Source organism: Anoplolepis gracilipes, chromosome 3 (genome assembly GCF_047496725.1).
Source record: "Anoplolepis gracilipes chromosome 3, ASM4749672v1, whole genome shotgun sequence".
In the NCBI taxonomy this organism is placed as follows: domain Eukaryota; kingdom Metazoa; phylum Arthropoda; class Insecta; order Hymenoptera; family Formicidae; genus Anoplolepis; species Anoplolepis gracilipes.
The window spans coordinates 1,139,489-1,152,502 of NC_132972.1; the positions used below are offsets into that span (position 1 = coordinate 1,139,489).

The following is a 13,014-nucleotide window of genomic DNA, read 5'->3' on the forward strand; positions in this document are numbered from 1 at the left end:
AAAACTTTAACAAATTCTATCTGGTTATACATACGTAATATTATAATTTATTTTTATTTAATTATAGTCTTTAAAATCGAAATATTTTTTTTAAGAATTTTGTTTATTTGATATTCTAAATCGGCAGGTAATAAGGCGTCTTAATAAAATTGTAATATGAGACGGAAAATATCATCATACTCCCTTTAGTCGTTCGTACATATGTGCTTTAATGTACTATCATAAAATTATAAAAATGCGATAAACTTGACTCATATAACTGTAAACAACTTCCGTGTCGGTTTCATCTGTATTCAGCATGTTATACTTGTCGACTGACATAAAGATTTTTATGATATTAATTATAATGTAATTTATATCAACAAATGTAATGCGAAATGTCAACCAAATTGACACATAGCTTTTTTGTCGAATATTTTAGAGAAAATAAAATTTTCTTCAATTATAAAATAAAATATTGTATATATACATATATGGATTTTTGACTTAAAGAGAAGAATTTCTTTAAAGAAGAGGATTAGTTTGATTAATTTTATTGATGCTGCAATGATCAGTACGAAGCAAACTTACTCTTCTTTTCTTATTCCTGCTAACTATTATGAGATATCGTAATCAGTAAATATTAACGCATTTCAGCATATTTTTTTATGATAAAATTAATTATATTATTCTACATTATATTTTATAAAGCTGTAAGATCAAAATGTCTTTCAAATATATTATATGCATAGGCGCCGACTTCAGGGAGGCAGAGTACTTTTTGCTCCCCCCCTCCCCCAATAATTTTGCATTTTCTTTTTTGTTTTTGTCCTCCTAAGTACTATAAAGACTTAAAAAAAAAGATTATTTAAAATGTTGGACTCTCTTGTTCCCCCCAATATTTTTTCCAAGTCGGCGCCTCTAATTATATTGTATGTATACAGAATCATTTGTAACAAGTAATATGATATCGGGGAAGAAGCAGATATCGTTAATCATTAACAAATAATAATAAATAATAATAATAATAATAATAAAATAATAATTAATAATAATTAATAATAATTAATAATTAATAATTTTATTAATTTTGTTACATTATTTTTATCATATTGTGATTATATGTTCCATAAATATAATAGGTATGTGTAATGTAATATGAATGTAATATGTATGTTTGTTAATATTGACGAAATTATGAGAAAATAAAATGATGAGAAAATAATTTTAATTATTCTACTTTACAATTTTATTTGTCATATTTTTTTAAAGAACTCCATGTTATCAGTTGAGAATTTTTGTACAAACTTCTTACTCATGCAAACGATACATAATTTCACCAACAGATGGCAGTTCCAGTCGTCAGCTGATAGCTGATGGCAGATGGTAGTTCGAGTGACAGATCAATAACAAATTTTCCTTTCTGTTATTTATTGATTCTAACACTTATTAATTGAAGCTTTGTTTACTTATGGTAATTTGAATATTGAACAACATACAATTGTATCATATAAAGCTACATTGAGAGATGGAGCCGCAAGATATTTATTATAACAAAGCTGAATATGTTGAAACGGTAATAGCTAGCTACAAATGACTAGTACACTAGATCAGCAAAATACACTTATCGAAAATATTTAATATTAAAAAATCGAAATTATAATTATTGTTCAAACTAACATTGATAAAACCCAATCAATATAATTGTTTCGCAATACTTTGTCACGTTTGTAAATGTCGAGAACGTGATACATAACCTCATTCTTTCGACATTTCAGGCTTCAGGAAATAAGGTGAGCAGACTGACAGTACTTTGTGGCTCCCAAAACATTGTATTGCATGGAAAAGTGATAGTACAATCCGACGCTATCATTAGAGGTGATCTGGCCAATGTCAGGACTGGTCGCTATTGCATAATTAGCAAGAATGCAGTCATCCGACCACCTTTCAAGAAATTCAGCAGAGGGTGAGTCAAATCATCGGTCATATTTACATACGTTGCAGCTTCAATTTGCTTATTGAAAATATTTTGAAGCATATCACAGTGGCAGCAACATGTACATCCAGTAAACTAAAGATTTACAATGTAGCAAGCGAGCACAATTCTATAATTGCATCAAGTTCCAAGTATTATCAAAATATTTTGTTATAAAGAAATAAACTCCTTGATTAGGGTTGCCTTTTTCCCTCTAACAATGGGAAATCATGTGTTTGTGGGAGAACGGGCCATCGTAAATGCAGCACTAGTCGGTTCTTACGTTTACATAGGGAAGAACGCTGTAATCGTACGTACACTAATCGTTCAGTACGTGTGAGTATAAGCATAATTCTTTCAATCTACCGTACTTGTCTCGCTGTAGGGCAGGCGATCAGTCCTAAAAGACTGTTGCTACATCGAGGACGGTGCGGTTGTGCCACCTGAGACTATCGTGCCGTCTTTCACTCGTTACGCTGGCAGTCCGGCTACATGTGTCGAAGAGCTGCCCGAATGCACACTGGATCTCATGATAGACTTTACGAAGAACTATTACGAGCACTTTTTACCAGCGCGGGTTTAACGTTTGTCCAGCGATACACGTACGGTAGCATGTAGTTAAAAGGTTTGTTTTTTTCGTCGTCAATCGTGTATTATATTGAGAGATTCGTTATTTATAGTGAAATGCGATCAGTTATTAGAGGGAGAAAGAGAGAAAAAATTTAGCTTTAATACTGTATTAAAAAGTCAAAGCTATAAGAAAGAACAAGTGAAAAGACTGGATCTAAGATCGACCGCATAAATTTTTATAAATTTGGTATATTTTTTTACTTTGGTTAAATAAAAAATGTTCTATTCGATATTTTTATAATATAATTTAAAGTAGAGCATCTTGAATATTTATATATGTATCATAATCTGGAAATCGCAATCGGCCGATCTTAACTGTAAGTTGTCTATTTATCTACGATCTTTTGCATTTATTCCAAAATTAAATGCATATAGTGTCATTAACGAAAGAATCTACTGATCACATATTTATTTTACTGTTACATAGATGTTAAAATAATCTTTTTCGTAATCAGAATTGCGTATATACTTTATAAAGTAAAAATTATTCTATACTGCATTTTTTAGTGCGTATTAAAAGCATTTAACGAGAAATAAAACTTCTAATAAGGTTTCTTATAAAATCACATTCAATTTAATGTATAATAGCAAAAAATTTAACAAATATTTGATTCTATAGTTTTTTTATGAATATACATTTTTTTATAAATATATTGGCATTCTATATTTTTTGCATTCGACATCTCTGTGTACAATTACATAGTGTAGGTATATTGCACAACACCGATACTTCTGAGACAAGAAATGTAGTGGTACCATCGATATTGATCTCGCATTGCTCCAGCATTCCGATCATTCCAAAAGCCACTCTCTGTGCGATATCTCCTATCAGTAATTTCAAAACTTATCCTGTAATGCGTAAAACACAACTATGGAATTTCCAATCGATGATATATCTTAAAGCATCTCGTACATAGTGTATATAATATATTTTAAAATTCATGACTTGTCATCATATTTCGTTTTCGCAAAGATAAATATCAGAAAACTGTTCTCTAATTTTTAAAAAATTTAAAATTATTAATATTTTTTGAAAAATTATTTTTGTATTTGTGTAAAAGATAAATTTTTAATTTAGGGTACGCTAAAAAAAAGCTATTTAATACAAGTTTATTTTTTTATTAAATATTTTCAGTGTAATTTAATTATATGAATGTATTGACAAGTACAGAAAACTGAGAAATTATGTTACGATGTTTATGAGTTTGGTAATGAATATCAGATGATGATAGATTTTTAAACAGTCGATTAGACACGAGATGACATGATAACTATGCAGTTTTTATGGATTATTGACGAACACATCATGACTTATTTAATTATGTAAGCGGCTTTATTTATATTACTTGGCTATCTTATTATCGTTATTTTGACTGAAAATATTTTATTCATATTTTATACATGTGTAATGCAATTGCTTAATCATTTCACTACAGCCTGGTTAATTAATCTTGAAATTGAATTACATTTTAATTTTATGTGTTTCTGAATCTTGCATTCATGATTTAAGAGTTTGCGAGAATATTTGGCAAATCTCGCATTTGACAGTTTAACATACACGAGACACATAATATTTTGGCATGTTGCGATAATATCGAGATCGAATTCATGTTGCATTTATCCGATTCACTAAATGAAGCATCCATGGATATTCAGTTTTTATGACAGGATAGATCTATAGATTTATCTTTGAAATCAATTAGATTGATATGTCGAAATCAGCTGAAATTGCAGTAAATATTGAAAAACATATATTTACGTTCAAAAACATTTCAATAAAATATCTTTGACATTTTATTTGAAATATTTTATTACAAAAATGCCTTGCATAGCAGATGAATAATAAAATATGATAACATTTATAAAGTACCAGATAATTATAAAGTACGAGAACAGATTTAAGAGCTGTCTGTTGAAAATTTTGTCTACCTGAAGCCACGTCGAAAGTTTTCGTTCATAGATCATTCTCGACCATCCAATTTCCGCGATTTTCTCACACCTCGTTATAAACTCAGTCAATAAACGGACATTAGCTGAAGAAAATCATCATAGAACTTTCGAGCGAGGGCCACATCGTTCTATCAGGATAGACTAGATAGATAGCTAACTCCTTGAAGATTTCCAATATTGAGTCATTATATATTAGTTAATTTGATGTTATCATTCTTATCAATTTATGTATTTCGATCTTGGAAGAGCCGCCATTTTGTTTATAAACATATTTTTCGAATTCGCCTGCCAGGTATTATTAACTATGATTAATTAGGAATTTAACGTATAAATAATAAAACTATTTATGACTGTAATTAATCAGAAAATTAGTGACTTTTATTGATAGCAATATATATTTTGCTCTTATTGGGGTCAAAAATTAATTGAGTAGCTTATTTTTATATTATTATGTTATTATTATTATTATTGGCCATGTATATACAAACAATAACATAGAATTAAAAAATTTTAAATTAAAAAATACGAAATTTAAAAATTCTGTTTTATTTGATTCCGTAAAGGAAAATTAATTACATCTTGTTGTAGAATATAGTTGAATAACAAATAAATAAAGTTTATATGAATTTAGTTTCATGCAAAAATTTTAATATTTAAAATGAATGACAAACTCGTGGAAATATGATTTATGTACATTAGCTTTATTGTTTCTTTTAATGATTTTATCCAGAAATTTTTTTTCCAAATTAGATATAATTATTTGTATATTTACATCTGTAAAAACGCTTATTTCCCGTTGTAAAACATCAGAATAATGTAATCGCAATCTAAGTTTAATACATACAGTTTCGATGTCCTAAATTATTATAAATCCTTGAGTCGATTAGTCGATAGTATTTTTGATAATTCAATCATATTATTTGCGAAGAAGATACGGAATTATGATTAATATTTTCTCTTAAATATTTTTATAAATAAACGTTTTATTTTTTATAATTAATACCATGAAACTTTCACTACATTACACAGACTATAACTAATTGTAAGTTATAAAATTTTGCTTATATGATAAATAGAACTCAAAATTACTAACGTGTGTGGTCTAAACTTAAATTGATTGAATTTATTTTTATTTCTATTAGCTGTCTATAATATAATAATTAAAGAAAATTTTGCATTTATTCTCGTAAATAAAAATTAATTTTTTCAATGCAGAATAATTGAATTTCAATACATATAATCTGTTCTGACAATAAGAAAAGAAGAAGTTGAATGTGAGTTTAAATGTGTAGACTCATAAACTTTGTGATAATTATTTAAAAAAATTTATATGCTATATAATAAACTCACTGTACACTATATAATAGACTTTATTTTTAAACTTTGTTTTCTCATATAAAGAAAAGCATAAGCTTCCAAATAAGCAAGATAAATTTTTTCGAGAAATATTTATCACAAAGATGACTGTTGAGCTTTCTTTTGAAAAATTACATACCAAATTTTAGTCTTTCAAGAATGTCTCCTTGACGTATATTGATATTTATTTTATTTGTATCTTAAAGAGAGGAAAAAAAAAGAAGAAAGAATTCGAAAGAAATAAATATATTAGTATAAGATTATAAAAATTTCGAAAAATCCCGAAATTTAAAAATGGAGATAATATTTATTTGAAAAGTGTCTGTTGACGTAATTGTTACAGTTATATACACATTCTAACTTTGATTGACTCTTTTCTTTCTGTTACGACTTATAATATCGGAAATTTTTTCTTAAATTTATTTATTAACTTATTTCTGCAATTAATCTCATGGATGATTTTGATCGATCATTGCCAAAAATTTCAAGCTGTCGTTTCTTTGCGATTGGCAATTAATATATAAAATACAAAAACAAAAATTTTGCCGTAGTCGATGCACAATTGTAAAGACACCCTTCTAGGTGAGAATGGGTATCGCGTTGACGATAAATCTTACGATAACGTTTTTGATACGAAATGATGCGATTGCATTATAATCATGTGACAAGACGAAGATGCAAAGGATATAACGGTAATCATCGCGATCGCTTTTATTTCTGCTGAATGATTGCAAAGATTTTCTTTAGGATTGTCAATATGGTATCGATTATATTAGTGTACATACATTCTCATTATGCAATATTATTGCATAATTTCTCGATATACATAGAAATAATTCCGTAAATAATATTGCAAATTTGCATAGAAATGGGGAACAATCAACGGTAACGAGCGCTATTACGATTTATGAAGTATTCAGAGATCACACGACGATCGTTAAATATGATGTAATATCATCCGTCAACTAGATTATTTCTTATAAATATCTCTTGATAACACTTGATTCCGGGTAATATTTATTTAGTTAAATTTTTTTATTTTTACAAGTGTAATTTTATCTCTCTGAATATACACTATTTGAGATTAATATGATAGTGTAAAGAATTGATACATATATTATACGAGAGATTAAATTATTTTATTATGTTCTTTCTTATCGCGAAACAAAGATTTGCATTCCACGCTCTTATCTGACCGTAGTGTCGTGCTAAATATTGAATGCGATCGTCGTGTTACATTAAATTCACATTAAGTTAAATATGATGCAGTTAAATAAAGTTAAAAGTAAAAAAAACAGCTTTTAACTAAAAAATGCATGCGTAGCGTATTTTACTATATCTTTATTACGTAAATACATAGTTTTTATTACATAAACTTACATGCATAATTTATTATTTTTTACATTTTTGCGCAAGTTTATTATATATATTATTTATAACTTTTGTATATATAATATAATAATGCAAGCATAGTTCATATTCTCTCTCTTTTTTTTCTTTATGCATTTTCTTATTATGTATAATAGTTTTGAAAGATAATATTATATATAAGAATGAATCGGAAATGTCATCTTCATTTTCGAGATGACACGTTGATACTTTAATTGCACCTTCAGATGATTTTTCTGCTTTTTATTCATGTCATTTTTCCATGTAATATCAATACAAACGCAATCGCACGTAGTGACACGTAACTAATTAAGATATATATAAAGAATATTTTTTTTATAAATTTTGTTTTTCCTTATAAATATCTATTCCAGTTTTTCAATAATTTTCTTTGAGTTTTTGGAAAATCTTTTATCTTTTTCTCATATATATTATTTATTGTATAAAATTATTTGATATAAAAAATCATGATTTACATTTGTAAGAATAAATAACTGTTTTTTTCTTGAAATCTAAAAATTTAACAATCTATTGTAATTTTATCTATGTAATTTTATTGTCACATAGTATAATAATTATATGACTTATTAAAGCCGGTTGTTCCAGCTTTTTTGTAGATCTACTTGTCAAATAGTTATTACTTAGATAAATATGATATTTATGGTTAAATTGTTATTACTAAGAGATAATTTTTTATTCGCTAATTGAATAATCAAGTAAAATTACTTCTTACAAGTAATAATAATTTAACCCGTAAACTTTACTAATAGATAGAATAACAGTTACTGATATTTACCTACTAATAGGTTATTGATGGGTAAATCTATCAAATAAATGGCACAACTGCCTCTTAATGTTCTAAAAAAAATAGAGAAAAGATATATCCTTTATCAAATGTATGTCTCTATAATATTTTTTTTTTCTTTTCTTCGCAACTAAGCAAAATCGAAAGTGGATTATGGTGTAGTTCGATAATCATATTTACATATAGAAATATATGTATTCAACATGTGATTTGTGATTTTATTTCTTTTATCACTACTAACGTTTTCTCGCTGTTTTCTTAACTATTTGTCTTGCACAACCAAAGTGAATTAGCATAATATCACATATTCTGTCAGTATCTCGTAGGTAAAACTGATTTCTTTTAACGTGACATCGAGGCTTATTGACTATAAAAAAAGCATGAAACTAATTGCTATTCTCTATTGAGAAAAATATTAATAGTATAGCGGCAGTTTGATGATATATTTGATTAGAATATAGTAGATTGATATTAATTACATCCGCAATAAATTTGCTATAAAGCATGCAAGTGCTTATAACATGACAGCAGAATGACGAAATATAGAAGTCGGAATTTACTATTTTTTAATCATTTAAATGTTGGCATATTGGCATTGATCAAATTATTGACATCAATTTTTAATATTTCTTTTAACATTTACACAATTAAGTAAAAAAATAATTTTATATGTTAAATTTTATTTACAATTTATTAAATGATTATGTAAACAACTCTCAAATGTGTTGTTAAATGATATTCACTAGATTTTGCTATTTATCAGCAATCTATTGTTATAATTTTTAAGATATCAGGAAAGTTTTGTTTGATTTTTGTTGCAATAAATATAACGAATATGAATATGAATATGACGAATCTTGCATAGAATTTATCATTTCTATTGACAAAATTTTTAACAAAAATCCGTTTTTAACATACTTGACTATCATAGTATACATTGATTATGGCTTTTATCTCTGTTTATCTTGAAAGAAATCTGTAGGTACTTTTATCTATTATTTTACAATATATATAATTTATTCTTTATATATATAAAAAATTAATTTTTTTTAAACTTTCGCACTTCTATTCGCGTTGGCTCTTATTAGTCTGAGGAATTTAAATCGTGTTTATAAATTCTAATTTTTAAAGTTTGGAGTTATTAAATAAAAAAAAAAGAACAAATATTCTTTCTTTTTATTTGCAGATGATTCATTATGTGTTTGCATCACGGTTAACATCTCAGGCTCATCAAACGTTGCTGAATTCTAAAAATAGTTTTAGATCTCTTCGGACAACTTCTTCAAAAAGCTGGCAGAATGGGTGACATCCGAGATTGCTTGGTAAGCAAGACTAAATAAATTTTACGAAATGTTTGATTGATTTCTACCTAATGCGTCTCTATTCTGTGTATTATATTTTGTCATCAATTTTATGATAATTTACTTATAAAAAGAGAGAGCATTGGATTTTAAATAAGATTAGTGGTGATTGATATTTATAAATATACTCTTTTTACGAATTCATATCTGACAACTCTAAAACCTTCTTTTAAGAATAAAAGCTAATTTAACAAATTATGTACATAATTTTAGACATTATGAAAGAGCAAACGATGAAGTATTATATTAATAATGCATTTTTCTCTTTTATTTTATTTCTTTTTTTCAGAATTCTTGAGGTACAAAAATTCAAATGTGTCGAATACTGAATCGAAAATAATCTACATCAGTATAATATAGGACAGCGTAAACAACCATCGTTGAAGCATATCATGGATGTCATCGCAACTGTGGGCATGTCCTTTCAGTTTAGTGACATCTTTCACAGCGTGGTAGATTCTTGATGGGGTGCTTCTACCGTGCATAATCTTGTAAGAGTAGTTATCTATTATGAGAAACATTATTTTATCTTCTTCCATATGAAATTAAAGATAAGATTATTATATTTAATGTTGTTATAATATGTTATGTTTTTGTATTATAATCAGTAGTATTAATTATAATACAGGCAATTTAATTTATACATAATTTATATATAATTTATTACAGATTTTCAGAATCTATTTCGATCATGCCACTGTCAAGGAAGTTAGATCTCGTGGAAAAGTGAAGAAGTAATTTCAACTTTACTACTATATATGATACCCGATACTCCGGTTAATGCAGAGAACGTAAAGACTGTCATCCCTTTCCTGAACTAATGATTTAAAAAACGTTTCTAAAAAATAACGTTTGCTATTCGATGACATCTAATCTTAAAAAACCATCCAAACCAACTAATAGCACCGCCAAACATATCATTACCAGAGTCTGCCTCATTTCTACCCAAAGCATTTACTAGTGATTACTAGAATCTCACATCTCAGATATCCAGAATAATATATTTGGTAATCAGGTATGTTATAATAATATAATGATATAATGATATAAATTCTTATTCTAATTATTTTTTATGTATAGATTATATGGTTTTTTTTTTTTTTTTTTGGAAAAGTAGACTTTGCATTCAATTTACTTCAAATTAATTTTTTTCAGAGCGTAGATACGAAATAGAGTCAAAATATATTATTCGTCGCGCTATGAAAAATATAATGCAACAACAAAAGAAATCGTAAATGCAATTGACACGTAATTTATGTGTGGGATTGGCTCTGCAAGCTGAATGATCAGCAACTCAGTAGATGCGCTTCGAAGACGAAATTCTGGCAATTAGTCTAATCGAAACAGTACGTCATCGACCATAATGGATAATACGTATTTATTATACATGGTATTAATGAAATGCAAGAAATTCGGACCTAAAAGTCCTATCAATCTAGAAAATTTTCGAGTTACAATAGTAGTTACGACGCCAATTACGATTCATATTTTTTATCCTATAAAGACAGTCTTCTATTTCAGTAGGGACTAAAGTATAATTTATAGGTAAACTTGTTTCAACAAAATTGACAATAATATGATTGAAAGGATATGTGCATAGAATTTTAAATATTAAAAATTTTTAACTGCTACAAAATATCTATGTGCATTTGTTAATTTGAATGTTGTTTCTCATAGCTTGCTCAAATACCGAAGGTTATCAATTTTCTTCTGGCGACGGTTGTGGAAATGGACGTGTTGCTGGATAAATCTTGCGCCACTGAAGATGTTGGTGATCGTAACACGGTCGTGGCATTAATGCAGGAAAAATATCTACAGATGTATTTGCAGACGCAAGCATCCCATATGAGATTCAAGCGATTCCTTTATCTCAAACACAGACGCCAGTCAGTCCTTATCTCACGCAGTTGCACGGACAATATATACGAAATAGTATGCAGCAGAAAACAAGATCTCAGAAAAATGACTACAAAACATATTATCGTAATTGGAACAGTAACATAATCAAATAAACCAGCATTTAATACAGCAGAATGCACTAAGTTAAAATATCTCGTCTCACAATACTAGCCCGATAACCGATAACCGCAGTGTATGTAATAGAAATTTTTGCTTAATCAGTCGTTAAGTCCATATCAAAGTCAATACTTTCAAAGTTTCTATCATCAGGGTCATTTCTATCAAGTTGTTTTTCTTTCGCAAAGTAAAATGAGTCAACTATTTGATTTAATGTTTAAAATATTTGATTTACTGGTGATATAGGATTATTTTCTGTCCAATTTCCATAAACATGTTTTGAAAATTGATACAAAGATTGATAGATTTTTTCTTATAACATTGGTTTTTAAATATGTGACTGTAACACATAATAGTATTATGACAAAAATTGTAACTATAACATGTTACATACATTTTTATTAATACAACTTATATTTAAAACATATTGTCAGGAAATACAAACACCATATATGTATTGTATATGTATTGTAAATTCATCAACATTATTATCGTAAGCTATGAAAACCGCTTTGGCGTTTACTATGCTGATGTATCTGTAACACAGCAATTATGACATAAATGTTGATCGAGAAATATTAAAAAAGGGCAAAGCTCTTTGAAAATTTATCATATATGTAATATTAAAAATATTTATAATTATTTATAATTCTATCTATATATAAATCTGTACATATATGTATATATATATATATATATGTACTGATGAAGTATGTGAAATATATTTTGAATAGTGAGATAGCTAACTTCTTTTTTTTATGCTCTTTTCCTTTCTCTCTGTATAATGCTAATAGTATCAGAAACATCAAAATAGCGTAATACAATAAATTTTCTTCTATTTACGTTTTATATATATATTTTTTTTTGTTTTTTTTTACTATGCAGAAATCTTGTTATGTGATATATAAACTGATCTTTATATAAATATATATATATACATATATAGAGATAAATAGATATAATACTGCATTCTCTTTGACATATGAAATGAAAAGATGTAAAAGAGATGAAACTATATATGATACTACACGCGAATGGCATTAAGACATATGTTTTAGTTTAAATTCCGAAAATATGTTTGATTGATGTACAAATATCGAACCATATATTTGTGACGATAGATCAGATTATTAAATCTTTCATATCGGACTTTTGAAATTCATGACATATTATATGTCGATGCAGTATATCACGTTGATCGTGTAACAATTTCGTTAAGTAAATTCTAAAAAAAAAGTGAATCACATTAATGAAAATTTTTACAATTGAATAAATGTTGAGAAAATTAGATAAAATTATATATATCGTCTTAATATAGACAGATCGAAAATGCCGAATCAAACGTCGTTTTATTAAAATTGATATGCGTAATTAAAAATTAAATCTTTGTAAATAAGAGTTTCTTTATTATGTGAAACCGGGAGATATATGAATTCATCGTTGACATTTCAATAAGGAAAGTAGACAAGCGACGTTACAACAGTAAATTTTTATTTATTATATTTACATCTGATTAATGAAATATTTATTTACACTAATTCCATATGATCCGT

The 13,014-nt window shown here is 27.1% G+C and overlaps 2 protein-coding genes across 3 annotated transcripts in view; one reads left to right on the forward strand and one right to left on the reverse strand.

The window, feature by feature from the left end:
- The window catches only part of LOC140664113 (glutamate receptor ionotropic, kainate 5-like), a 274,048-nt gene that overhangs the window by 25,307 nt on the left and 235,727 nt on the right, over positions 1 to 13,014 (reverse strand). The gene's annotated exons all lie outside the window — the stretch shown is intronic.
- Positions 1,340 to 9,395, forward strand: LOC140663873 (dynactin subunit 5-like). Of its 2 annotated transcripts, XM_072888403.1 has the most exons (5): positions 1,340 to 1,555; positions 1,758 to 1,945; positions 2,153 to 2,264; positions 2,340 to 2,579; positions 9,271 to 9,395. In XM_072888403.1, exons 1-4 carry the CDS (start codon positions 1,508 to 1,510, stop codon positions 2,535 to 2,537), a joined length of 546 nt encoding a protein of 181 aa, XP_072744504.1. In that variant the 5' UTR covers positions 1,340 to 1,507; the 3' UTR covers positions 2,538 to 2,579; positions 9,271 to 9,395. The 2 variants fall into 2 exon arrangements, with proteins under 2 accessions (XP_072744504.1, XP_072744503.1); XM_072888402.1 differs by lacking the exon at positions 9,271 to 9,395 and having other exon boundaries at positions 2,340 to 3,233.